The sequence below is a fragment of the Aquila chrysaetos genome, chromosome 6 (genome assembly GCF_900496995.4).
Source record: "Aquila chrysaetos chrysaetos chromosome 6, bAquChr1.4, whole genome shotgun sequence".
Taxonomy (NCBI): Eukaryota; Metazoa; Chordata; class Aves; order Accipitriformes; family Accipitridae; genus Aquila; species Aquila chrysaetos.
The window spans coordinates 24,166,312-24,191,752 of record NC_044009.1 but is presented as its reverse complement, the minus strand read 5'-3'; the positions used below and the strand labels follow the sequence as shown (position 1 = coordinate 24,191,752).

Here is a 25,441-nt window from a genome sequence, read left to right as displayed (position 1 = left end):
ACAAAGCCTTCAAAACGCTGTTCCCCTTTCAAGCCCCTTCTCCGCAGCTCCCCTCCGAAGGAAGCTCCCGGCTGGCAGGGAGCAGGGCCGGGGGACGGGTGCCGGCGCCAGCCCGGGCGCACAACCCGCGCTTCTGCCCCATTGATTGCCGGCACATCCTCCCCCCGGGCCCTGGGGACAGCAGCAGAGCGGCAGGCCCAGGCAGGCACCCGGCAGCAACACCAGCAGCAAAACTACCCAATTAAGCCTCCAGAATAAGGGGGGGGGGGGGAACACAATTAAAAAAAAAAAAAGAGAAGAAGGAAAAAATAAGGATGGAGTTGCTTGGCAACAGGAGGGCAGAAGCAGCTGTGCAGCAGGTCGAGCCGGTACCCCGGCGGCGGGCTGGCCCATTAGCACCCTGCATCTCATGCATTTCGTGCCGGGGTCTCCTAGTAACAGCCTGTGCACGCCGGGCTGTTGCGCGGTTCCCCTCCTCTCCTCCTGTTTCTCCCCATCATGCGAGGCATCGCTGTTTGCCCTAATTACACATTCTCTGCTGCTTCAAGCTGCCATTACTTTGGTCCCCAGAGGAGCGGCAAGAACTTTAAAAAAATCTCCTCTAATAAGGGCTTTTAGTTTCACATTCAGTGGAGCTCTGCGAGCTCAAAGATGCAAGGCAAGGTGGCAGTGGCAGAAGGAACAGATGAAAAAGGAAAAAAATTCAGCAGTTCACTGGGTCAGATTTTTCCAGGACCATGAAATATATTTTTTCCCTTTGTTTTTTGTAAGTTATCCCAGAGGGTGAACAATGAAGACAGCCCTTTATGGGACATGGTGCATATTTACATAATCTGGAGCAGCGTATCAAAGATGTGCTCTTTGGACACCCACGTTATAGGCCAAGAGTTTCTGACAAATTCCAGGCAAAATATAAAGGCAAGTATTCCAGGCAAAAAATGAAACACATGTATCAGGGACTAGTACTGAGGAAAAAACATTAAGAGGAGTAGACACCCCCTTTTTTAAATGCTAACATTTTAAATGGTTTTGCTCCATATTTTTGCTAATGACTGTGGGGTTTTGCTCCAACTATTACCGTGCTCATGTTTTTCACCAACTTCATTTTCTCCCTTTTGCCACTGAAAAATCAGAGAAAGATGACCAAAAAAATATGATGCAGACTGGCAGAGACAGCACAGGAATAAAACACAAGGGGAAAATAACATACACTCCTTTCTGCTTCTCAGTCTTGTCAACAACAAAAAGAAAAATGGAAGAAGACCCAGGATGCTTTCATTCAGTCAGTTTGGGGGTGGAAGTGGAACGGAAATCGTGTGCTAGGGCTTAAAAAATACACTGGCAAGTTCTCCCAGTGAAGCCTGCCCTGGTGTCAAGGCAGGGCTACCTACACGGTGGCAGGCACATGACATTTCTGAGGGACATCCCATCCTGGTGCTTTCTCCCTGTCCTGGGGTTGGAGGTGGCAGAAAGGTCTTGGCAACGCTGCTGGGCAAACCTTGGTGAACCAAGCAGCCTGGTCTGAAGAGCACAAGGCAGCGAATAAAGATAATTAATTTTACAGGCTAGGAAGTTTCCTCAGCTGGATTTGGAAAAGGCACAAATCATTACCTGTCCTTAGCTCTAAGGGAGGTAAAGCCACCCAGTTGGAAACCACCCAGGTCATTCATGCTGCCAGATGAGTGTAACTAAAGGAGGACACAAATGTACTATGAAATTCCATTGCTGGGTGACGCTGCATCTTCAGGGACAAAATTTTAAAAAATATAGAGGTTTTCTGTATGAAACACATTTCCTAACACACATTCAAAGCCGAACAAAGCCTAGGAAAAGAATCACCTTTGGGATTCTATGGGTTTTGCAAAGAATTAATTGTATCACATGTACCACATTCATATGAAAGTCAGTTTACAACAGATCATAGCTTAGTCCATTTAGGTTCATTTTTACCCAGATATTCACAGATAGAAGTCTTCTACTCAAAGACTACTTTCCACTACATAGGCCAAGTTTTTAGCTAAACTTGTTACACTGAGGACAGCTCTTTTCTCCCTGCCCCTCCCCAACACACATGCCACATTCCCCTAAAAAACAAGTATTTTTCCTCCTACTTCTAAAATAACAAGCAGGAACCACACTGGAAAAAGACCAAATGTGGAAAATTTCACTCTGAAGAAGGAAAAGATTTGCAAAGTTACAAGTGACCAACAAGAAGACATCCAAATGGAAGTTTATGCAAAATTAACCATAATACTGTTCCATGCAGTTACATACTGAACAAAAGTACATGCAGATGTGTACTGTATTTTTATAACATTCATTTCCAAGAACTAATACAAGCTTCTAGTCCACTAATGATTGCTTATGGTCATCATAAAAAACTAGAATGACATTGCAAACTTGTCCAGCTAATCTATAAAGTTCTCTCTGTTGGTGGTAAGAGTCCAGACGTACAGGAGGAAGGAATAAATATCCACTAAGCCTCTGAATGTGCACTGCCATACAGTGAGGACACCTTTCTTTCAGAACTCGGCTGGGGATCAGCTTTTATCTTGAAACACATGCTTGTCACCATTAGCTTAGCTAGCACGCCTACAAATGTTTTGTCAGCATTGAGGTTTTGCAGCCCCAGTTTTCAGTCCTGGGCTTTGAAGGCCAGACACCTTCAGCAGCAAATCAGCCCAACACAACATTTGGGAGCCTACCTACAAACAGGGTCTGCTGGGATTGCAAACTGGCCTGCAGTGTTTTAAGGGCTTTTAATTCTTATTAAGCCTTCTTATCATGTATAAAGCTGACCAATGGAAAGATTTTGGTTCTGCAGTGACACAAAGGTTTTGGTCACTCTCAAGAGACCTGTGGATAAAGCAGGTCCCATGCAGTATTTTGTCCTCCTCTTTCCGAAATGGCTGCATTAGTCTTTGAAACTGCCCTCACTTGACATCCTTGTCTCTCATTCATTTCAATCTGCTGCAGCACATTACCATTCAGTGCTTGACATGTGGTAACCAACTGGCTTTTGAGAGTGGTGTTAGACAGAAGTTTTCTGAAGACACAAAAACACTTTCTCCAAAAATGCAGCAAAACAGAGAGACAATTTATTCATTAAATCCACCCTGCATTCTCTGCATCATAAGCTTGCCCTTTAGCTACCTTTAAGTACATTTTTTCAGTCGTTATTCCTGGTGCTAATGCAGGCCTGGTTGGTCTCCCTACCCACAGTTGGTCTGTGCTATATGGTGGGCACCACCTACACCATGGTGCCCATGGTTTTATTTGGGAGCCCACCACCCTTAGCAGAAGCGTGGGCGCCTCCGCTGTATTTAGGTCAGCTTCCACGAAGCCTTGCAGTTCATCCGCTCCCGCCTGCAAATTGCTGCTGCTGGTACATAGGTATGCGGGACCATGTCCACACAGGGTGTGAAAGCCAGGCTCTGGATTAGGAGAGGTCCATACAGGCTCCTGGCTGCTTGCCCAGATGTGACCCAGACTCAAATGCCCACACTGTGCTTAGGAAGAGCCTAACCCAGCACCTGCTTTTGAGATGAGAGGTAGCACACTTGGCTTTTCCCGCCCAGAGAACTTCAGCTCTCCCAGCCGGCTCAGGCCCTTCTTGTCCAGCAGGCCCACCTTAGCCTAAAACAGCATCTCTGAGCACATATCTCTGATTCCAGGCCTCATGTGACCTTACATACTTCAGAAGTCCCAGTGCTTTGGACAAATGGACAAGAAAATCATAGCTTCTCGTTGTTAACCTGCCATTTGTATCCAGTGTGGGACAGCAGCGACACAAGGGGAAATTGGCAGAAGACAAGTTGAGAGTTTTTTCTTTGAGTCTTTCTCTGTGATCCCTATCATTCGTCTCACTGCCGGGTGCCACACGGGGGCTCAGGGGTGGATGGGTATAAAGACAACACTAGATGTCAAACTAGAGATGGCTCCTCCGCGCCTTACCGAGGCAGCCTGCCATAACACTTGGAGGCACCTACACTCTCCCTCCTGCAGCTGCTGAACAGACAGCAAACATCACTTGCTAGGCCTCCCTTGTGCCAAAAGTCATCTCACATGGCAAACAAACAAACAAACAAACAATACCTATTTACATTTTCAAACCCAAACAGTAAGACTGTCCAGTGCTACTGATTTGGCAAATGATGGAGCAGAAACACAGGACTGAGAATTCAGGTGCTGGCAACTAAGCAATGGATGAACGCTGCCGGTGTTTTAAATGGCAAGGGCTGCTTTTGGCAGGGCCTGTCCTCCTGCTGCCTGGAGGTTCACAAAACTCAATTCCTCAGCCTAATCTCTCGCTGTAATAATGAAGAAAGGCTCTGGCCCTCCACAGTGAAATCACAACACTCCCCTCCAAACTGGCCAAATGGCTAAAAGGCTTCAAAACCAGAAAGTTTTAAAGAGCTCGTGATCAGGTTGGCCTTATTTTAATCAGCTTTGATAAACTCTTGCTATGTTTTTACCCCCCAAAATTAAAAAAAAACCCAAAACAATCCCACAACAAAATACATCTTTCCAATTTGATAAAGCAACTGTACCCCAAAACAAATTCAGCCCTGAATGAAGGTCTTCCTCATACTCGCCTCCTCCCTCAATTTCCTTGCTTTTGTTTCCAGTGGCAAATCCACCCGTTGCTTCAGCTGCTGCCATGGGAGCTTCACCATCTTCCATGTCCCTCCGTGTGTCAGGTTTCAGCCCTGCACACAGAGCTGGGGACTCGCTACGAAGCCGTGTGTCTCTGTACACCAAAAAATCTTGGGCTTTGGCTTTCATTTCTCCTACACTACCTATACTGTTCTCCCAAATGCTTTTCCCTAAGTCATTCAAAATCTTCCATCCTGCAGAATTGGTGCTATCCTTGGCTATTTGCCTTTTCTTTCTCTTCATTGGCTTTCTGTTCACGGGTGCTACCACGCTAACACAATACAGCAATGCAGCTTCCCATTCACGTGGTATCACTGACACAGATAGTCTTTATTTTCTCTATTATTCCTTTACTTTGTATTAATCTTCTTTATCTATCATTCCAGCCTACTCTCCTCAATTTGGTCTTTTCCGATTGGTTCCAAATTCCGGACGTTTCCTCTTCTATCTCCAACACTTTGGGAAAACTCTTCTCTGTTGTTTTAAGTCCCATCTCAAAAAATTTCCTGTTCATTAATGGTCTTTCTATTACTCTTGTGTCTCTCGTCTTTTTCTTGCAAATGTAGTAATTTGTCTTCCTGCAGGGTGGATTTGTTTGTTTTACTTACTCTCACCCAGCACTTTGGATCAAAGAACTATATAATTTAAAATAAGATGTCCTGACAATGTGAAACAAACTCCACTTAAATAAATGCTATCTTAAGATCGTGTGTAGACTTGTAACATCTATTTACATGGGTATTTCCCACTTGTTTAGGCTTTAGAAACCTAAATATAGATGTGAGGTGCCCAACTGCTGTTTCTCAGACTTGAGCTTAGGTTGTATCAGATCCTGGTTTTAGATGGATAAAGAAAAAAACACCAAACCTTCTGATACTCACATAATGCAAACCCCAGCAGAACCCCCTAAGGGTCATTTTTTATCACTATCCCAATCTTAAGGATTTCCTCGTCAGTTTATATGTGATGCTTTATCTCTGGACAGAAAGCACCCATGCCATCTCATACTTTCCCCTGTACGTTACTGCAAGGAAGGCTGATAGGAATGGTTTTGTCAGGAGACAGAAATCTCCTCCAGAGGTCTTTCATCTGGGAGACACAGCATGTCCCATGACTAATCTTTCCATAGGTCACAGGCCAGCTCACCCTTAGACTTATTTGCATCAAGACACTCACCAGCAATATCCTGTTTTCTAATTTAGGAAGTACTGATGACTATACATGGGTTTCGGCTCATTCGAATTCCTTCCCTCTCCACTGTCCATTACATTGAAAATTCATCTCCATGCATGTATGAAGGCTGGATGAAAACTTCTGTCTCTCAAAAGAGACAAAATGTCATTGTTTGCACTGATGTCTGCTCCATGAATAACTGTGAGAGAATGTGCTAGGGTTGGATTACCGTGCCAGTCCTGGTGGCTCCTTCTTTAGATGTTTTTGCCTCTCCCTCGCATTGGCAGCATGGTCTTTCCAAACCTACAGCTCACCTTTTCCTCTTGGTTACAGGCCGAGCCGCTATTTCTCCCCTGAGTGGCTTCTTTGTTGCCCTCTGACAGTCAGTCCGACCACTGCTCTTAGCTCCTTTACACACCGTTCACTTTAGATGCCCCAGCTTACTTTGAATTCAGTCAAATATTTTCATTTCCCTTTCCATCCAGACAATGTTTTTCCCTTTCCCTTCCAGATTAAATTCTCTCCCACACAGATGATTGTTTTTCCCTCTCCAAAGGTCATCCAGAAGGTGGTTTCATAACCAGTTCAACCATTGATGGGCCTTACAGCGCTGTCCTGATTCTCTTACGGATGAGATGTGGGAGACTAATGTGGGGGATGCACCAAGTGCAATGTGGGGTCTGACTGTCTCTGGGTTCCCAGCAATGTAAAGCCCTAAGAGAAGATCGTCTCCAATCTAGCAAGCTGCTATCAGTCTGTATTGTCTCCAGCCCAGCCTGGCTCATCACGCAGCAGCGAGGAACGCCAGCCAGCATCTGTCTGGTCAGCCTTACATACGAACGAAAGGAATGCAACCTCCTTCCGCCAACTTCCACCCCCCAGCTCTCGAACCCATGGTTTTCTTGTTTTCATGCACTGCAGTAAATCCCTTTGATCTAGCAAGTGGACTTTGCACGTGCAAGTTGGGTGACCAGCCCGCATCTGCCTCCCTGCCTGTGAGCCCCACACTGAGAGCTCTTTGTCTGTCAGGGCACCCACACCCTTTTACACAGAGCCCGCACTGGCAGACTGCTCTTGCATGACATACTAACAAACTACCAGCCAAAGGAAAATATCTCGCAATCATTTCAGACCCTCTGGCTCAGCCACTGACTAAGCCAAGTGGCTACTAGCCATTGCCACCACTGGGTGCATTTGCAACCCACAGCACAGTCAGCTCACGGTGTGAAAAAAACAAAGTATGGATGGGGAAAAGGGCTCTTTCTCCCTAGCCCTGAAGGCATGCATGGGAAAGGAGGCAGCCCCGCCATTTGTAATTCAGTCCCAAGTTTCCATAGCTATTCCTCTCTGTCCCTCTCTTTTACTGGAGGCTGGAGCTCCCCGCAGGGAAACCCCACTACAGAGGTCAGTGTGAACAGATTTAATGTCTTGATTGCACCAGCTCTGATTTAAGGCATCCAACGGTCAGTGTTTTTTAAGGGAACAGAGCATTTAAGGAGGATGAGGGGGTCTGAATGACTTTGTGCTTTGCACTCAAATAAGCTAGTTAGATAAGCCCATCACACCCCTCCCCTCGATTCACTTAGATTGCTCCCAAGATGTAAATGTTCAAAGGTATTCAGACAATCTGCTTTCCACAGAGAAAAATGGGAGCCACGTGCCTACCTGTTCCCAGGTTCTGCATCAAAGATGTATTTTAACAACAAGGCTGCATCCAGTCCTCATTGCAAAATGAAACCACACTTTATACATAGCTATGCACAGCTAGGATATGGTCAGGTGCAGGGTAGTTATATGGCTGCAGAGGCAGGAGAGCTGCTCATCCAGGTTTGTATTCCCTCTCGTCTTTTGCCTTCCTGCTTTCCTAACAACCTATGCTATCTGCTTAGGACTCGGTGGACGGAAACAGGTACACTCCCACAAACTAGTAAGTGGTTTAGGGACTGGTTAAACCACTGATGGTTTAACTGGCAAGATCAGAGGGGTAGCTGAACCCACTAGGTGAGGTGCTGGGAGTGGGAGGTGTGGGCGCTGCACCCGGGCAGCTGCAGTCTCATCTGATACAGGTCTTCCCCATATGCCAGCAAAGGTGGACTTACCTTTCTCACCATGTTGAGCACTGCTGTGGATGGGCAGACACATACACGTCAATGGCACTATGTACAGTCTAAGGCTATTCAACAGAACTATCAGAGGGCCAGTGAGAAATGTTTTTCGTCATGGATTAATTGTAAAACATAAGATTTCACATGCAGATGTTACTGAGGGGAAAGGTTTTGACCTCAGACACAAAATTCAACCAGACCTAAGGCTGGGTTGAAAAGCATGCAAAATCTTGCAAGATTTTGACTCCAAACGGTGGAGGTGTTGAAAGACTAGAGGTTTTTGCAAGTGCTCTCTCAGGACTCCTTGTCCACCTCCCTACCTATTGGGTGACAAAACCAGAAAAACTTTGAAGTTCACCCTTTCTAGGCGATCGCGTCACAACCCTGAGTAACTTCAGGAAGAGCTGTGTAAGACCCATCACTTCCAGCTTGAGGAGGAACGCAGGGTTCACATCTGAACAGGCAAGACCACTGCATCAACGGCTCTCACGCTCTGCATTTGTGCCTTCACGGGAGCCCCATCACCTGATGGAAAGCCTTGGCTGGGACGTCCCCCCGGGCAGCCCCAATGGGGGCCAGCCTCACAGCAGCACTGGTGCTATGAGGAGCCTCCTGACCATGTTGCTGCGGAGTTTAAAATGACTGCACTACTTTCACTGGCTTTCAAATCACTGGATCACAAGTGAGGTCACTCCTGGCAAGGTGGCTATCCCCAGTAAAAGCACTAGAAAGCCCATATAAAAAGATCAAAACCAATGCCTTTCATGTCTTAATATGATTTATACTTCAAACCATGTAACTTTTACGGGGCTGCCTGGTATTTGATGGATGCAGCTCTCTTAACAACCCACACATTTGTTTGATTTACTGCACTGGTCCAACATGTTATTTTCTACCTTGCAAGAACAACCTCGCTTCTAGGAATCTGCCTCCATGATAAGATCGTGAATTAAATGTGCAGTTATCGTAAGAGACCACACATTTTACAGTAAAATTGAGAAAACTGATTACAGCAATCCCTCTGGAAACAAGAATAATCACATGATAAGACAGTGCTAATGGGAATTTATCATCTCTCATCACATGTGAAGCTTAGAACAAAGCAGCAACGCGTGCGAACTGCACCGCTATTACTGCCAATGAATACCAGCTGAAAAGCTACTGTGGACTATGAACAAATGACAGGAGAGTGGGGATCCTGAACGGCCAAACCTAAGCCAATTTGGTATGCTTCACAAGCTTATACAGCAGAGCTTATATGCAACATAAGTAAATATTACCCAAAATAACAGCCTGACATCTTTCCATACATCCTATTCCCTCTCTACCTGCACTATTCCATTCAAACTCCATGTCATTCTTTCATTTGTTCTCACTGTATTTTATCATCAGAGAAGTCCAAGTTCCTGAGTATCTCAAGGGCACGTGCATCTGCGTACCTACACGTCTGCATCTACACACATGCTCTCTCACACACACGTTATTCCTAAACTGCATATCTCAGATCTGAAACACATTTTTCTCTTCCCCCCATACAAAAGGCAACAAAAACCTACCCACGCTATTTTCTATTTGAAGCAATTAACACTTGACTAAAATTAACATTTTTAAAGTTGTCTTGGGGAAGTGAGTGCCGAAAACCCAAACTGGCATGCCCACAGTCTTAACATGAATGATACATGTACACCCCTTAGGTATCTTAAAATTACTCTGCATCAAACCCTATAGGACATATGAAACCCTAACAGGTTAATGGTAGACGGTGAACTACTCCATTCTATTGAATACTGGGTACATTTGCTGGCCTAGTGTATTTTTCCACTGTCCTGTTTCACAGATAGAAGCTTGGACTTTCAGAAGAATTTTTTTTTTCTTTTCTAAATAAGAATAAAAGGAGATGGTTACGGTTAGGTGGCGGGAGGACAAGATGAGAGAAGCATCCTACACAAGTACCTGTATGAGTCCTCTGGTGAGCCTTTAAGTGGGAGCTCTTTGTATAAACCTTCCGGCACCCATTAAATTGACAGCGATGAACCCTCTTCTTGTTTTCCGGGGATGCTTCTGCCCCTGTACCTCCTTGTTCACTGTCACTGTGCCCGCTTTTTATCGTCCCCGCGGTTGCTGTTGCTACACCCACTTTCACGGAGCTGAGTGAAGTTTTCTTGGCCACCAACTTCAACGTCACTGTGCCATCCACCGCTGAGAGAGTTTGTGAGGTTTTTACAAGGTGGCGGCTGAGCTCTGGAGAGGAAGGGGGTGTTAATGAGGTTACTGCATTGAGTTGGGCCTGGTTGACGGCTGTGTAGCCTTCTGTGGAAGAGCTGGTGGACTGCAAGCTGAGGCACGTCTCAGACAGCAGCTTGTCCCGTGAGAGGATAATGTCCATGTTGGCGCTTTTGTCACACGTACTCGTCTCTGCTGGTAAAAGGATGGGATCCAGCCGTCGGATATTGTCCTCTGCATCTGGAGCTGAGGAGGCATGAAGGAAGCAGTCCAAATCCTCACCAAAGGTCTCAGAGATCTTCCGCGGTTCAGTCTGAAGGTATCGCTCCAACTCCAGGCATGTCTGCAGGAGGGGAAGGGAGAGGGGAGGGAAAGAAACCACTGTTAGAGAGAGATTACAGCATAGCTCCCACCTAGGGCAGGAGAACAATGTGGCCCAGAGCGATTCAGAGACAGCACTCACGCACACCAGCACCTTCTCATGAGATGGTCACATTTTGGGACACATGAGGATTTGGCTTGTTTGATGCTGCTCCGAGACAGAGTGTGGGAATATCCACGTACAGTAGCAGATATTATGGTAGAAGTGAAGATACAACAACCAGAAAGCATCCACTACATTTTCATATAAGTCTGTACATTGTTCCACGGATACCAGGCCCTTCCCAATTTTAAGCGTAATCTGACCAACGGTCACTTTCACATGAAACTATTCTAATGGCCCCATTGCCTGGCCACATACAAACAAAAAGTCACCTCACCAAAGAACTGCTTCCTTCACAAACTTTAACTTTCACTCCAAATTTAAGTCAGCATAGTTGGCTGGGGCCCAATCTGTTCCTAAAACAGCACAATTCTGAAGCATAGCATTTTAAGATAGGAGATGGAGAACAACTTCCAGTGACACCACAGCTTGTTTAAAGGGCCTGAGAGAAGGAAAGATGTGACAGAAAAAGGAACCTACTGTCAGTTTTAGAGGGTTTTTGGCACATCTGGTGAAACGGGGCTTCCTGTGTACAGGACACCAGACTTGCAAACAAACATGCACATGCACCTTATTAAAAAGTAGGTGAAGTTGCAAAGATGCTGCCACATAAAAACGTGTTCCTGCATCTCCACAGCAGTGATCATCAGCATGAGGATGGGGTGAGCCTCCTACTTGAATGTACCTTATTATGAGGTGCCCTGAGCTAGCCCCAATAAAGACTCCAGGCACCATCACACTGCCCAGTGTTCTCCATAACCAACATTATAAACTTTTATTGTTTATAGAAAACCGTTTGCTGTAGTTTCAGAAGCTTTTAATGGAGTTTATTAGTGCTATTTTTCATTTCTCGCTGCCTGGAAGGCTAGCGGGTTTAATACCACCACTGCGATTTTACAGGACTTGGAGAAAGAGACATTCTAACTAACACTTTTTGGAAACCTCTAAAAACTATTCATCAGAGAACACTTCTAGAGATATTAAGAAAGGGATTTTAGGCAAAAATTTTCAGCCTATGGGAGCTGGCAACCCAACTATGTCTCAACCTGGACAGTCCAGCATCTGATCAAGAAACAAAAGCTTCATATGACCAGAGGAGAGACAGAGACTCCTGCCTTCTGGCTACAAAGGTCCCATCAACAGGAGTGTAAAGAGGCCTCACTCACAGCTCTCTAGGAGCTGCCAGGTAACTCAAGATTATTACTTTCAATGTACCTAGGAAGCAGCACTGCTGGTTGCAGATACAGTATGGTGGGATGACTTTCAGAGTTCACAACAGAATCTGCCAGACAGTTATGTGTTGCTTCTTTTTAAAATAACAGCCGATTATAGACCTGAGCTGTAGAGATGGACTTGGACAAAAAGCAATAGAACGGCAATATATGCAAGTGTGACGTGCTACACTTTAGCATGTAGGTTATTTTTAGAGGCATAACACTGTATGTATGATGTGTCTGCACACAGGCCTGGAGGCGGGACGCTTATCAGCTAGTACGTGCCTTAAGCAACCTTTCCGTTTTCTTTTTAAAGTGCATTTCTAGGACCGTGAGGAACGACTTTAGCTGGGGATCTGGTCTCTCCCTGGATGAATCCTAACAGGTTTTGGAAGCAGCTTTCCAACATGCCCCACAGTGTTTCAGGAATAACCCCCACCACCAGGAGAGGTGATGCTTTTGAATTCCCCATGTCATGTAATTTGGGCTTCTTGGCCCACTTAGCCTTCATCCAGTGGGGAGAAACAGGTTTAGGGGCCTAATAAATAAAAGGCTTCCAAGGGAAAGAGCAAGCATGATCACAAATTAGGGGTGGAAAGGGAAAGAGAAAGAGAAAAAAAAAAAAAAAAAAAAGAGACAGGGACTCAAGGCCATTAAATCTGATGACAGTGACATGACATTTCAATTGCTGTGGGATCAGAAAGCTGTGTGCCGGCTCCGGGCTGCCCGTGGAGGGGAGGCAAGCAGGAGGTGCTGCTCCTTTAAGACATCACTACCCCAAGGCAACAATAGTGGGCCTGACAGTTTTTTCCAGCTTCACCATTAATTTTCCATAAAGAGCAGTTTCTCGATGAGCCCTTTTCAGGCAAAGCCTGATGCTTCAGAAACCTGTAATTATTCCTGGCTCCCCCCTCCCGCAGCCATTGCACCTGTGCCATTTCAAGACACCAGCTGGTCATGTCTTGCCTTCTGCCTCTGAAATCCAAAACCAGTGGATCAAGCCCATCTCCCCATAGAGTGGGGAAAAAAACAACTCAAAGAAACAATATAATGCAGTCCCTCCCTCCCACCCCCCCTGAGCCTCTCCACCAAGTCAATAGAGGGGAAGAGCCTAGCAACGCTGAGCCAGAAAAGCCCTCCACCTAATCTGCATGGCAGACAAAGCCTGGCGAGGGGTTACAGCCACAGCCCTTCCTTCACCCCCCACCAGCGCCTTACCTGCTGCTGCATTTGCCAGAGCAGGCAATTGCCGGCAGAAACAAAGTGTCTTTCCCCATATGCACTTCCCAGCTTCTGCCAAGTACCTTACCCGACCTTCCCTCCTCCGGGCCCAAATCACCCAGGGAGTGGTAAGGCAGGGTTTTGAAACCAGCCTGCTTTCTTCACTCCTGCCCCGGCAAGGCAATTTTTAGGCCAGCTAAGCCCACCTCCTTGTCTCGAGCTCTGACCTGGAGAAACCAGTCAGGCTGAGACCACCAAGGTCTCTGCTCCAGCCCAGTGGACGGTCAGGAGGGGCAGGAGAGTTTTTGGTCTCCATTCCCATGAAGTTGGGAGCGCATCAAAAACTTGCGGGACCAGCAGGATATTGACCACTATCCACAGAGATACAAACCCAAACTGCTGGATTCAGATGATGGGGAACCCCTGTAGATCTCCTACTTCCACTACCAGCCTGGTAGGAAAATGGTCCAAGGATACCTAAGACAGGAGCAAGCTGCTCTTGTCATAGTTCTGTTGGATGTCCAGCTTCTCCTTAACCACTCATGCAAGAGAGGGGGAGCTTTGTGTAATGGATGTAGTACATGTCACATGTGACATTAAGTCTGACTATCCTTTGGTTGCTACATTGCAGGCAACTTGGTGGGTATTAAACTTTCTTACCCAGTGCCTGTAGGATTTACAGCAATAAAGACTTCAAAAATTGCAATGGGGAGAGGAAGATGGCTCCCTTCAGGAACACAAGAAGATCCATAAGATCGCTGTTTGCTGTCAAGCCAATTTCGCAAGCTAGGGATAAAAAGTGACCCACTACTTTAACCCATCTGCCCTGATTAACAAGCGTCATTCTCCTTGCACATTGCTCCTCAATTTAGCCAGTTAAAAGAAATGATGATTCATGGCTGACAAATAATAGGACGTGACTTTGCAAGACCCCATGTACTTGCAGAAAGCCAGCCAGAAAAGGATGGTAGTCTGGCATGTGGACAATCCCAACAAGGCCTCAGTCTGATTTTTCAATTCTGGATACAACTGCAAAAAGGCTCATTTTCCAAACAGAGGCACATGTCCATCACCTGTAAGAAACACTGTGTGTTTCCTGCCCATGCACCAGTAACTCATAACATCTCTTCGCTCCCTACATTGTACTATCATCTCAGTCCTCTGGGGCACATACAGCAGCAGAACACATGTAAACTGCACACCATGACACTTCCACATGCGGCACCAGATCCTTCAGACAGTACAAGACAGCGACTATAGTGCTGTCCTATGCCTGGTAAGGACCTACCTCGTTAGTCCCTTCAGAGCTTGCAGCAGCATTGATCCAGGGAAATTCAGTGTTAGTACGTCTGTCAATTCAGAAAGGTATGACCTCTAATCTACCTGTATTCTTACCTCTGGAGCTCACCTAAAGCTCATCTACTGAAAGTAAAGATTATTTACCAAACACATTGAGTATGTTCACCACTATGAAATACAATGCAAGAGCAACCCAGCGTGTGCTTCTGAGAGCAGAGATGTGATACATGTGTATGATTTTCAGCAGAGTTTAACACTCACCTGATTCTGCAGCCAGCAGAAATCAAGACAGTTTTGCTACTAACTGCAACAACAACAAGACAAACCCCAGACTTCGCAATCCCTCCCAGACTTGCAGATACTCAGTTTGGCTGAGACAGCCTAAATTTTAGGGTGCTTGTCAGCTGTCCAGGTTAAAGTGCAACCCAGGACACTCAAAATCTAGGTATGAAGGAGCTGGAGTCACCACTCATGATGCTGATGTTTGACTTCATCACTCTCCCCCAGAGAGCAACCAGCAGGAAGGCTAAAGCTGGGACCACCACCATCATCAATGTGCCAAGTCTCAAAGCAGTGTAGGTACCCAATGTCTCTGTCTCCTCTTTAGAGAATGATGGGGGAAAGACGTTCCCATAGGCCAGGAGCCTCTGCAGGGACACAAGTTTGGCATCTGGGTTCAGGTCCAGGCAGCTCTGGAAAACGTAATTCCAACTGATGACCCCAAATGAACTCTCAGTTCCCAGGGTATAAATCTAAACTTGCTCCAATGAATTGCGAGAACTGGTCTCAATTGGCAGCCATGTTGTGTATCAGAATTTGACCCATACATACAGGCTCTTGAAAAATCACAGGTCACTTCAGAAGCACCTGCCTATGCTGTGAAGTCTTTACAGCACTCAAATCCCTGGCCGTTTTGCATAGCTAAAGACAAGACAATGTGGCAACAGTAAAGTTCTGCCAAGGCTAAAACAAAGCCCAAACACTTATAATGATTTGAGGACAGAAAGTCAGGGAAGACACCTTATCAACACGTTCACTGGGTTCCTCTGTTTTATTGATGCTGAAGTATTTTATAACATCTTGATTTTGAATTTTTCTAGCAGATCATGGGAAGTCCTTATCTGGAAGTGCTAGTTACTTCTAAGTGCCATTTTACTGCAGATATAATTGGACATCAAGCACCGATCTTGGAAGTTATCCAAAACCTAATTAAGAAGTTGGATACTTAGATCAGGCTGTGACAGAGAATGAAAATGTCGAATGTGGTTGACAAGCAGGTCTGATCTACCAGCTCTGTTTACAATACTTGAAAGGATTCTCTTTGCAGCATAATTTATATGAGCAATGCAGAATTATACATGTAATAGTGAAGGTCAAATTCCAACCTCCATCATGACGCCATTGCTTTCCATTGGCATGCAAAAAAGGGGCCTCAACTCTAACTTTAAATAATTGTGGCAGTCTCAAAGCTGCAAAGGAAGAGAAAGCATCCTCAACCTGAAAGCAACCCAAAACAATAATTCTAAGGTCAGTGTCACTGCAGTTCACTCAAGCTCAGAGCAAACAGCAGCACCAGGTCCCGTGCTGAGTGTCAGTATTTAATTCTTCAGCAGAACAGTAAAAGCTTTGAGCTATGGTGGCACTTGCATTGCTGATGCCAGAGACAGATACCGAACTGGATGTTGTGGGGCAGCCCTGAAGTTAAGAGGAATAAGAGATTCAAAACTCACCTGCTTTTCCTGAAATACCATGCTCTTTTTGTCCTTAACCCTAAAACAAGGTTTGAAAGATGCATCTTCTTCCCACTGCCAAAAGCCTTCATTACTTCCTGAACAACAACAAAACCCAATACTCTTGCCCATCTATTCCAAGATTGTCATCTGTTCCCACCCAGCTGCCAAAACCTCCAGCTTTTCCTCTTGGCAACCTCTACTGGGCAGTTGCTAGTTGTCAAAAAGCTGCAGCACATCAGAAGCTTAACATTTGGGACAGCATAAAATAAACAGAATTTTAGTATTAAAATAAGTAGTTTTGCAAAATACACTTGGGAAATTGGGAAAACCGCAGTCTGAAATGAATGAATAGTAAGAAAAAGTTTCAGGCGATAGCAAATCATTTCTATTGCAAAAGATTTAAGACAAAACTCCTAGTCATGTGCCAGCACATCTCGCCTACGTGTTATATAGTTCATTGAAAAAAAAGACAGCTAAAACCACTTCTCAGGTACAACAATAAGATACTTAATGACAGCTAACTCGTTGTAAATACCTGCATGCATGTTCTTAATCCCTTGTATATATGAAGCAAATCAAGTTAACTGTATGCTCAACAAACAGGCTTTTGCCAAGAGCAAAAAGCAGACACACACGTAGTCAGCAAAGATCATCTGATACGCAAAGACTCGTTTTCCTGTGGTAACTTCACCATATGCCTGAGCTGTCAGGCTAGTCCTCTCTAACACTGGCAGAATGGGTCTCACCAGCCACCAGAGTCTGCAATGGACAAGTCTATTAACTCTTGACTACACTATGCAGGACTCAAGCCTCTGTTTGCAAATTTCTTCAATATAATAATGGCCTGTGCCCATTTTCCCCCTTGGTCTCTGCCCAAAGAATGAACCTTTAAGGAAATGTATTTAGCCAAACCAGCCATTCACTGTTACTCATGCACAACAGCACTCTCAATGAACACTCTCCTACCACAACACAGATGGCTTTCTTTCTGGATGTTCTCCACAGCATTTTTTTTCAGAGCATAAAAGATGCTGAAATCAGAAGCCACAACTGAATTCAGTGAAGATACATTTTAATGTAAAAAGTTCTGCAGATTTACTTAACGGACAGAATCACTACCTTCATTTAAACACAAGCCATTTTCCTGTTGCTCTGGGGCATGATGTAACAAGGGTTATCAAAGACTTTGATCAGCCTCTAAAGCTCAAAGGATCAAACCCAATTTTGCCATAAATTAGCAATTTTCACCAGCAGAAATGGGTGGTAAAACAAATGTCTCAAACAGAAAAAAAGTCTGAACCCATAACCCTAACCAAGGAGTCAAAATCAAGATTTGTTCCCAAACTTAGTGATAATGAAATATATCTTATCTAATGAATACTCTTTTAAATGGACAACCCAAATTTGTTCACTAAAAATCTGTGGTATTTGGGCTCTAAGCATAGAGAATTTCAGTGCACTGGTTGTGAGATATTGAACAAAGGACTGCAGCTAAGCGTGGCTGAATTTGATAGGCATCTAGATAAAAAAAAAGGATGAAAGAAATCTGCAAACACTGAACCAGGGCTTTGGAGGGCTTTTGGTTTTTTTGACTGTTTAATAAAGATAGAAAAAATATCTGCAGCCGGTCACAACAACAAAAAATAGCATCAATGTCAGCAAAGGATTAAGGATAGCCAAATCAAGAATTCAAAAGTGCAGGCAGCCCATTGTGCTAGTATAAAAACATGATAAAACCCATGTGTGCTTGTACACCAGCACATGCCCTGCACGCTGCCATGCAGTCCAGACAGCAAGTAGCCATACAATGACCATTCGAGAAACGGTACATACGTAATGTGTGTTTCAAAATCTTTCTGAAGAGATCATTTATTTATATAACAACCTTGGATGGCTTTGAGTGAGCTGGCTAGTGGCCCTCACTGCAAACTTTTCTCCAAACTTCATCAAGTGTGCATTTAACCTGTTGCCGCCTGGTTTGGAAGCAGCTTTAGTTTAGCATTATACACAGCGAAAAGGCACAATTAGCTCCTTGAATTGCCAGTCCTAGCTCCCACCGAAATCAAAGGATCAGGTTCAAAGCATGCCCCAGAGTGTGGTAAACTTCTCACAGGAAATGGATATGCAAGAGCAAATGCTGACGGCTGTGGAATGTACAAAGCAGAGCAATATTTTAGGTCTCGATCCTCAATTAAGATTCATCCTTACAAAGTATTGCAGTGGGGTTACACAGCAGAATTGGATTCCTTGTAATTACTCTGGATAGGATCATGAATGAAAAAATGTACTCTTTAGAGATGTTTCATTAACATCCAGAGAGAGCTTAACATTTCCTCCTCAGCAGCTGACACAAATGTATACACCAGTTGTGTTTGCACACTCTCAGGCAACAGCGTATTCGTAAGCACAATTCTTCACAATTAGATTATTAAATCAAACCTGGAGAAGAGATGTGATCAATACACTCAATATATGGTACATTTCATAAGAGTCCTGGGTTGTGAGTCATCTCTTCTGCTCTGACCTAAAAACATATTAAACAAGAGGATGCATAACACTGAATTCCTAAGCCAAAAACATGCAATTCCTCATCTTGACTTTGCGTGATCAACATTTCTGCGCTGGGACTACTGTATCTACCCTGTACATGATGCCCATTCATTATCACATCTCATGGCTCAAAAAGCCTTTTGTATGTTCCCTTTTGTATTATTTTTGACTGTGGGGAGGAAGAGGTGGGGACCTGTCTGGGAAACAGGAAGCAGGAGGAAGGAGGGGAATGCGTTGTAGAATAAGGACAGAACAAAAAAAGAATAAAAGAGCATTTATATCATTTCTAAACGATAATAAACATATAGGACCAAAGCCTGCCTCCAGCCATGCAAGGAGCAGTGGGCTCTTTGGCTGAAGTTTAAACTTTAACGTGAGCACAGCAACTGTCCAAGCACATTTGCAAAAAGCCATTTGCTGCTTTTTTCTTTGATTTTTTTTTTTTAATCATTTGGGCAATTTGTTATCTTACAAGAGCAAGAAGATGCATGTGCTACTGTGATAAATATGCCAGTCTGGGCAAGGAAAAGAGAAGACAACAGGCTTGAGTTTCACCGTTGCATCGAGAAAAAAACCTCAGACTGGAAACAAAGCGATGGGAAGCACAGCCGGATTCTCAGCTGGGGTAAATCAGCACAGAGCAGCCCTGATTTCATGGTTCCTGTTTACATCAGCTGAGGACATTGCCAACACTCAAACTCCATGAAATTCTGCTGCTGATTAGCGCCATTTAACTCTGTGGCTTACATGAAGCAGAATTTGACATGTTCTTTGACGGCTGGAGATGGTTATTTTATATTACAAATCTCGTCTACTTTATTAGCAACAATGTGACCAAAATGGAAAAATGGGAAGAATTTAAAAACAACACCACTTCAGACATCCTGATACTTGGATTTGTTTCTTTTCTCTCTCTCTTTTTTTTTTTTTTTAAAATTTGAGCAGTCTATATGGAGATATTCACAAACTGGTTTCTGCCACTCCTAGGCCAGAGGTTTCATCATCTATGCACAGAAACAACAGCCTTCGCACTTGAATGTCCCACTGCAGGTAAACTTGCCTCTCACACAAAAGCCAGATGCCCTCCAAAGGATGCTCCCTTACAGCCAAGGGTGTTTTCCATTGCTTTTCTTTCCTACACTGCTCTGCCAAGGCAGTTGTTCCAAAACTCTAGCCACACGGGATTTTGATCAGCCTCAAATCTCCCAGGCAGTGCACTTGGGCTGCTACGCACCCTGATAAAAGCAGCATGGTCGTCTTTAAAAGCAATTTGCTAGAGCACATTGGTAAAGTGCCTGCCAGTATCAGCCCAGCTGCTCAGCAGCAACCCAAGCAGCTAACCACAGGCATCTGAGGAGACCTGTATCCCCAAAATGCATTAGATCAAACAAAAAGGAGATCTGGCAGGGCCTTTTGTGGATATCATTAGCAACTCAAGGTGCACTGTCAGAACTGGACACGGCACTGCTCACTCTTCATGAAAGGATCACGAGACCAGCCTCGCGTTAGTGTGGTTTCCAGCAGGCTGAACAGCTACCAGCTGCAGTATGGCACAGGAAGACAGGAGATCCCATTAAGAGTCCTGCCATTTATCGACTTGAGAAAGCTCAGCAGGTCAGATCACCAACTGCTCAGAGTCAGCACACCTCTATGAGCCAATTTACACAACCACAGCTCTCGTGCTGGCTCACTTTCTTCAGTCTGTTGACTGTAGACACCCACCCAGTTGTTATGGATTTTAATATGCTGCAATATGAAAGTGCTATTTCAGGACAAAGTTATTAATAGCAAAGCAGCCAGAAAATAGCCTAGAAGGAATGCAATGTCTTGGTGTTCCTGGAAGATATGATGACTTCCCAGCATCCAAGCAGCCACCATGGTTAATTCAAGACGTTTCTGTGCACAAGACTGTCTTTTGTTAGAGGAGCTAACTATATGATAAGCCATCATGACATGCCTTCATCGAAGTGCCCTGAATGGGTACCTGCGGACTCCCAAGTCTGCAGAGACTACAATGCAGAAAGGCCCAAAGGGTGGTACTTTGTTACACTAAGCAGGCTGGTGAAAAGCACAGCCCGGGCGCTGTGACGAAGCATCAGGAGAAGCAGAGGCCAGGAGAAACTCTACTTTTCCTGAAGGAGGTGGAGGATGGGACGGGACCTGTTTGAGCTCTGCTCAGAAACCTGCCTGACTCTAGGACCTCAGAAAGGCTCTTCTTTTCAGCCTCTCTTCCCCTACAAGCATGTTCTCCTTCCCTTGTTTCTTCACACTGCATCTCCTCAGCAACACTCTTTACTTGTGTAGGAGTCTCACGGTCAAGGCAAGACACTGTCCCTTTTCACCCTTTTCATGCTCTCTCTTAAAACTTCTGTTTCTCCTGGCAAAATATCCCTGGAAATGTATTGGAGAATACTGTGCAAAATCACCAGACCCTGCCTCAAGTTTATGTTGGCACCTTTCCCCCAAAAATTAATGGGGAGGGTTCCCAAATTCATTCCGGGTACATAACCGAACACAGCACTCGGCACCACCTTGCAGAGATGATACCGGATGAAGGCATCTCTCTGCTGGCAAGGCTTTTAGCATCCCTTCTGCCTGCACCCATGCTGCTGAGAGGCTGTCTGAGGCCTTCAGCTTTCCAGCCCCATCCCTAAGTATCCTCTTTGAGCAAACCAAATGAAACTCAACACTGCGTCTTTCCCTGAGACAAAAAGGCCCAAATGATGATGTCGGGAATTAGAAGATGTCACGTTCACGGCACCACAGCCTTACCCATTAAACTGCCACAGACAGCTCCAGCTCGCTACCAAACATGCACTGCAGGGAACTCTCCTCCCTCACGTCTCCTCCTCTCCCTCACCACTCTCCAGAAAGGAAACAAACAAAACCCACTTACCAACAAGGAAAAGAGGAAACATATTGTAGTCACTATAATCCCAACGGTGGACATGTTATCTGGCATATTTCCAACTCAAACTTTTAAAAAATGTAGTTTACCTTAAGTGTCCTATTTTCCCCCATTTCCCTTTTCCACTCTATTTAAGCCTATATAGCATCTCCCGAGATAAGCCTGCCTTTGTGGGTTGGCTGTATACCACTCCTTCCCTCTATTGTCTTTCTGAGATGGGATGGAAGTCTCCAGTGTCACGGCTTGGAATACCACAGCCAGGCTCTCTTGGCTTGGTTTGTGGGAAGGGGAAGAGCGGGAACTGAGGAAGGACAGCCTCTCCCACTGCAGGACAGGAGTCCTCTTCCTCACGGTACAACCAGTCCTCCCTGGCATTTTGTTCATCATCGATACTGCTTAACTAAATCTGTTTTTAGTAGCCCCCAAAGGCGGAGTCTGTTGCCAGCTATCGTCATCCCAAACACTTCAGACCTCTGTCACTGTGCCTTGGTACAATCCCTGCAATAGCTAAACACAAACATTATGTTCCCCCAAGTACAAATTATAGTTTTCAGGAGCTGCAATTTTATTTTGGTTATAAACATACAAAGGTAACCTTTATGCTGGGAGAGGAGGAGCCGCGTGAGAGACCACAGGCTGAGTCTCTGCTTCACAGGGAACATTCCTGGGAGCACTTTGCTGCTTCGCCTCCAGCCGGCTCCGCTTCCCAAGCAGTTGCACTTCCCAAGCAGTTGTGCTTCCCAAGCAGTTGCATGATATCAGAGCTGAAGCAAGAGCCAAAATGCCTTGTGGTGGCCGGGGCTGCTGGAGGGATCTGCTTCAGACCCAGCAGTCCTGGAACTGGGACTCAGAAAGGGAGAGAAATGCACTCAAACTGCGGTTCTTTAGCTATAGCTGGCACTTACTGGCAGCCTACACATTCAGGGGACAATTTTCCAGGCATGACTTGTGACTTGGTTGCCACCCTGAGCCCCTGCAGAATACATCGCAGTACTTCTGAGCATGTGGGCTCTTCTCAGAGTGCTCCAGAGGTGCTCCCACCATCACCAGAGCAAGGTTCAGGGAGTTTTCTCCATTTCAAATGTCTCTAACTATTCCCTGCTCTGCAGATGTCCCATCACTACCCAGCACCAAGCTCACGACACCTGTCAAAGAAGCATGATGTCAAATTGCCCCTGCGAGCCCCTGAGTGCCCCTAGGCATTTCAGCCCTCCTGTCTGTCAAGCCTGCTAATGTGTCCCTTCCCTGCCATGAGTAATGGTGCATTCCTGGAAGCAAAAACTGCATTAGAAGTCTTCTTTACATGTGAGCTAAGAGCTTTTTTTGCCTCATACCATTTTTACTCATAAATATAATATCAAGGTGATCGTGTTCTTCTCAGACTACTCAGAGTGTTCTGTAAGTAAAACCTGCAACTGGCAATTTATCAGAGGGAAAAATAAAAGCCACATTCGGTTTCTCCCTACACTTAAAAATGACCACGTGCAGTCTCTGAAGCAGACTGATCTTTTTAACAAGGTCATGAGTATCAGCCAGGGGGGGAACAAAACCACCCTGCACATGTTTTTCCTTCTACGCTGCTTTCTTACTGATGTTTTGCTCACTTTCTAAGCAAAGAGGAAGCCTCTCCTGTTCCCATCACCCTGTGTTTATCCACATTCCAGCAGCCAGCGGCTGCTCCTCCAGGTGCTCTCCAAGGGCAAACAACTGGATCTTGCTGCAACAAGATCTTGAGACCCATCCAGCTCTGAGTGGGAGTGAGGTGGGAGCCCTGAGAGCAGAAATGATAGAGGCAGCGGATAGTGGGACACCATACTATCTTTTGAAAGTGTAGCTCCTGCAGGCTAAGACAAAAAGCACAACACACCCTTCGCCTAGTGAAAGGACTGGAAAACGCACTTTAGGAGGCACAGCCTTCGGAGTCAGAATAAATCCTGCCAGCTGTCCCTGGTGACAAAGCAGCCCAGTTTGATCAATACAGCAGCACTATTAACACTGCACTACCTTACATGAGGATAGTCGTATGTTCTTGCCTCTGCTGAGCGTGGGGGAAGGGGTGCAAACTCCTACAGCAATTCACAGGGGAAACGTCTCTCTCAAAATCATTAAGATTGCACAAAGAATCTCTTACTCATTTCCATGCAAGCTGCTTTTTTGGGAGACCTCTGCTTCATTCGTATTGATCAAGCTCAGGTGGAATCCCAGAAATAGTGTGTGCTTTATAGTTTTCTCAAAAAGAAATTTTGTTTTTAATGACTTTAGTACCTCTGTCTTCAGGCTTTTTTCTGCAGCCATGAAGACCTTTCCTTCTGGGGACTGGGTACAGACACATAAATGTAGGTGGTTAACAACAGAAGGTAGGACTTTATGATTAGCAAATTTTGTAAAATGATTATGAGGATTAGGGGTTCAGTTAAGTGCATTTGGATTCAAGCAGAAGTAACGGTGGTAAAAGGGTATACATCGCTGCCGCTCCTGAGCCCCAGCCAGAGTCATGGCCTTTCTGTGTTTGGCTCAACAAACACAGTTACAGACAATCCTGGTGAGTAACTCGGGAATTGGCAAGAGAATAGAAGGGGAAGAAAAACAGTCCTAGCTAATCACCTGCTTAACCACGGCCAGCAAATCTGAGGATTTTGTAAAAACTAGGTCCTGTGTGTGCCTCGTGACAAGTCTGAAGGTGGCTGGAGAGGTACACCCCTATACCAGGTGACTCAGCGTGGGAGAAAACATAGCAGAGAAGCTAAAGGCTGAGTGGTAAATACTGACAGCATGGGAGGAAGGACTGACTGCAATAATAAACACAAGGCCAGCAAATGGCCTTCAAAACCAGGAGAAAGACCTTCTTACCCACAAAGAGAGGTGTGTCATCCATTGCTGGAAAGAAAAACTACCACAGAAACGCTGCATCGGCAGCAGCTGTCTTTCTCCAGCACTCGGCTGGGACAACACATCGTCAAAAACAGGGAAAATGACAGACTCACTTCCCCTCCACAGGGAAGAAATCTTGCCATGTATCCCCTCTGCCACCTCTCCACCAAAAATCACTGAGACTATCAAAGCCAAACCCTGCACCAGGGAGGTGAAATGCTGAGATTGAGCACACCAGGCCACCTTCATGCTGTGTCTGCTAAGCGTTTCTCACCAGAGAACTGTGGTGCTGCTCCAGAGCTTCTGGCACAAAGTCCTCCCAGAAAGGGGTGCTGCAAAAGTGTCTAGACAGACTAAAATTAAAAAGAACAAATTATATGACACTGCCCACTGTCTGCAAACCAGGGCCAGATTCTCAGAGGGAGGAGTAAATTGCTAGCACAGTAATCGTAGCTAGTGGTGTCATCTTAATTTACACTAAGCAAGGATCTGGCCCAGAAAAATATTCCTGTCAAGTTTGCAGCCAAAAATTCCTCCGCTAGACCACATTCCACCAGTTAAACTGGCAGGGAAGACAATTGCAGAAAGAATTTAATTAAAATGGAGATCAGGGAGCTGGTATCGTTTTCAAGCTCTGCTCTCGAATTCCTCTCTCCAACAACTGAGCGCTTGGGTGTCCCAGTTTCCCAGCCTGTAAAATGGGCATGCAACAGCCTCCTGCTCTCTAAGGGCAATGGCTGTGAAGCATCTTGTCTGTTCAAAGCCCAACCATCAAATCAGACAGATATCTGAATGCTCTAAACCTCTGGGTCTTGAATGAAAGGGTATGTATTTTTCTCTGCTGAAACTGCTCTGTCATTGCTCTTGGAAAATTTGAGCTTCAAAAAGGCAAGCTGCAAGTTTTGCTTTCAAGACTGTAGGTGTCAGGTCCTCTGACTTATCGGGGTACTACTGAGGATTTTTTCTGCTCCAGACTGCACAAATTTGACAAGCACAGTCCCTGG

The 25,441-nt window shown here is 45.3% G+C and overlaps 1 protein-coding gene across 1 annotated transcript in view; it reads right to left on the bottom strand.

The window, feature by feature from the left end:
* The window catches only part of KLF7 (Kruppel like factor 7), a 65,487-nt gene that overhangs the window by 24,098 nt on the left and 15,948 nt on the right, over positions 1 to 25,441 (bottom strand). Inside the window, exon 3 of the mRNA XM_030018793.2 lies at positions 9,888 to 10,500. Within this exon, the coding sequence (XP_029874653.1) occupies positions 9,888 to 10,500 (613 nt within the window). The remainder of the gene's footprint in view (positions 1 to 9,887; positions 10,501 to 25,441) is intronic.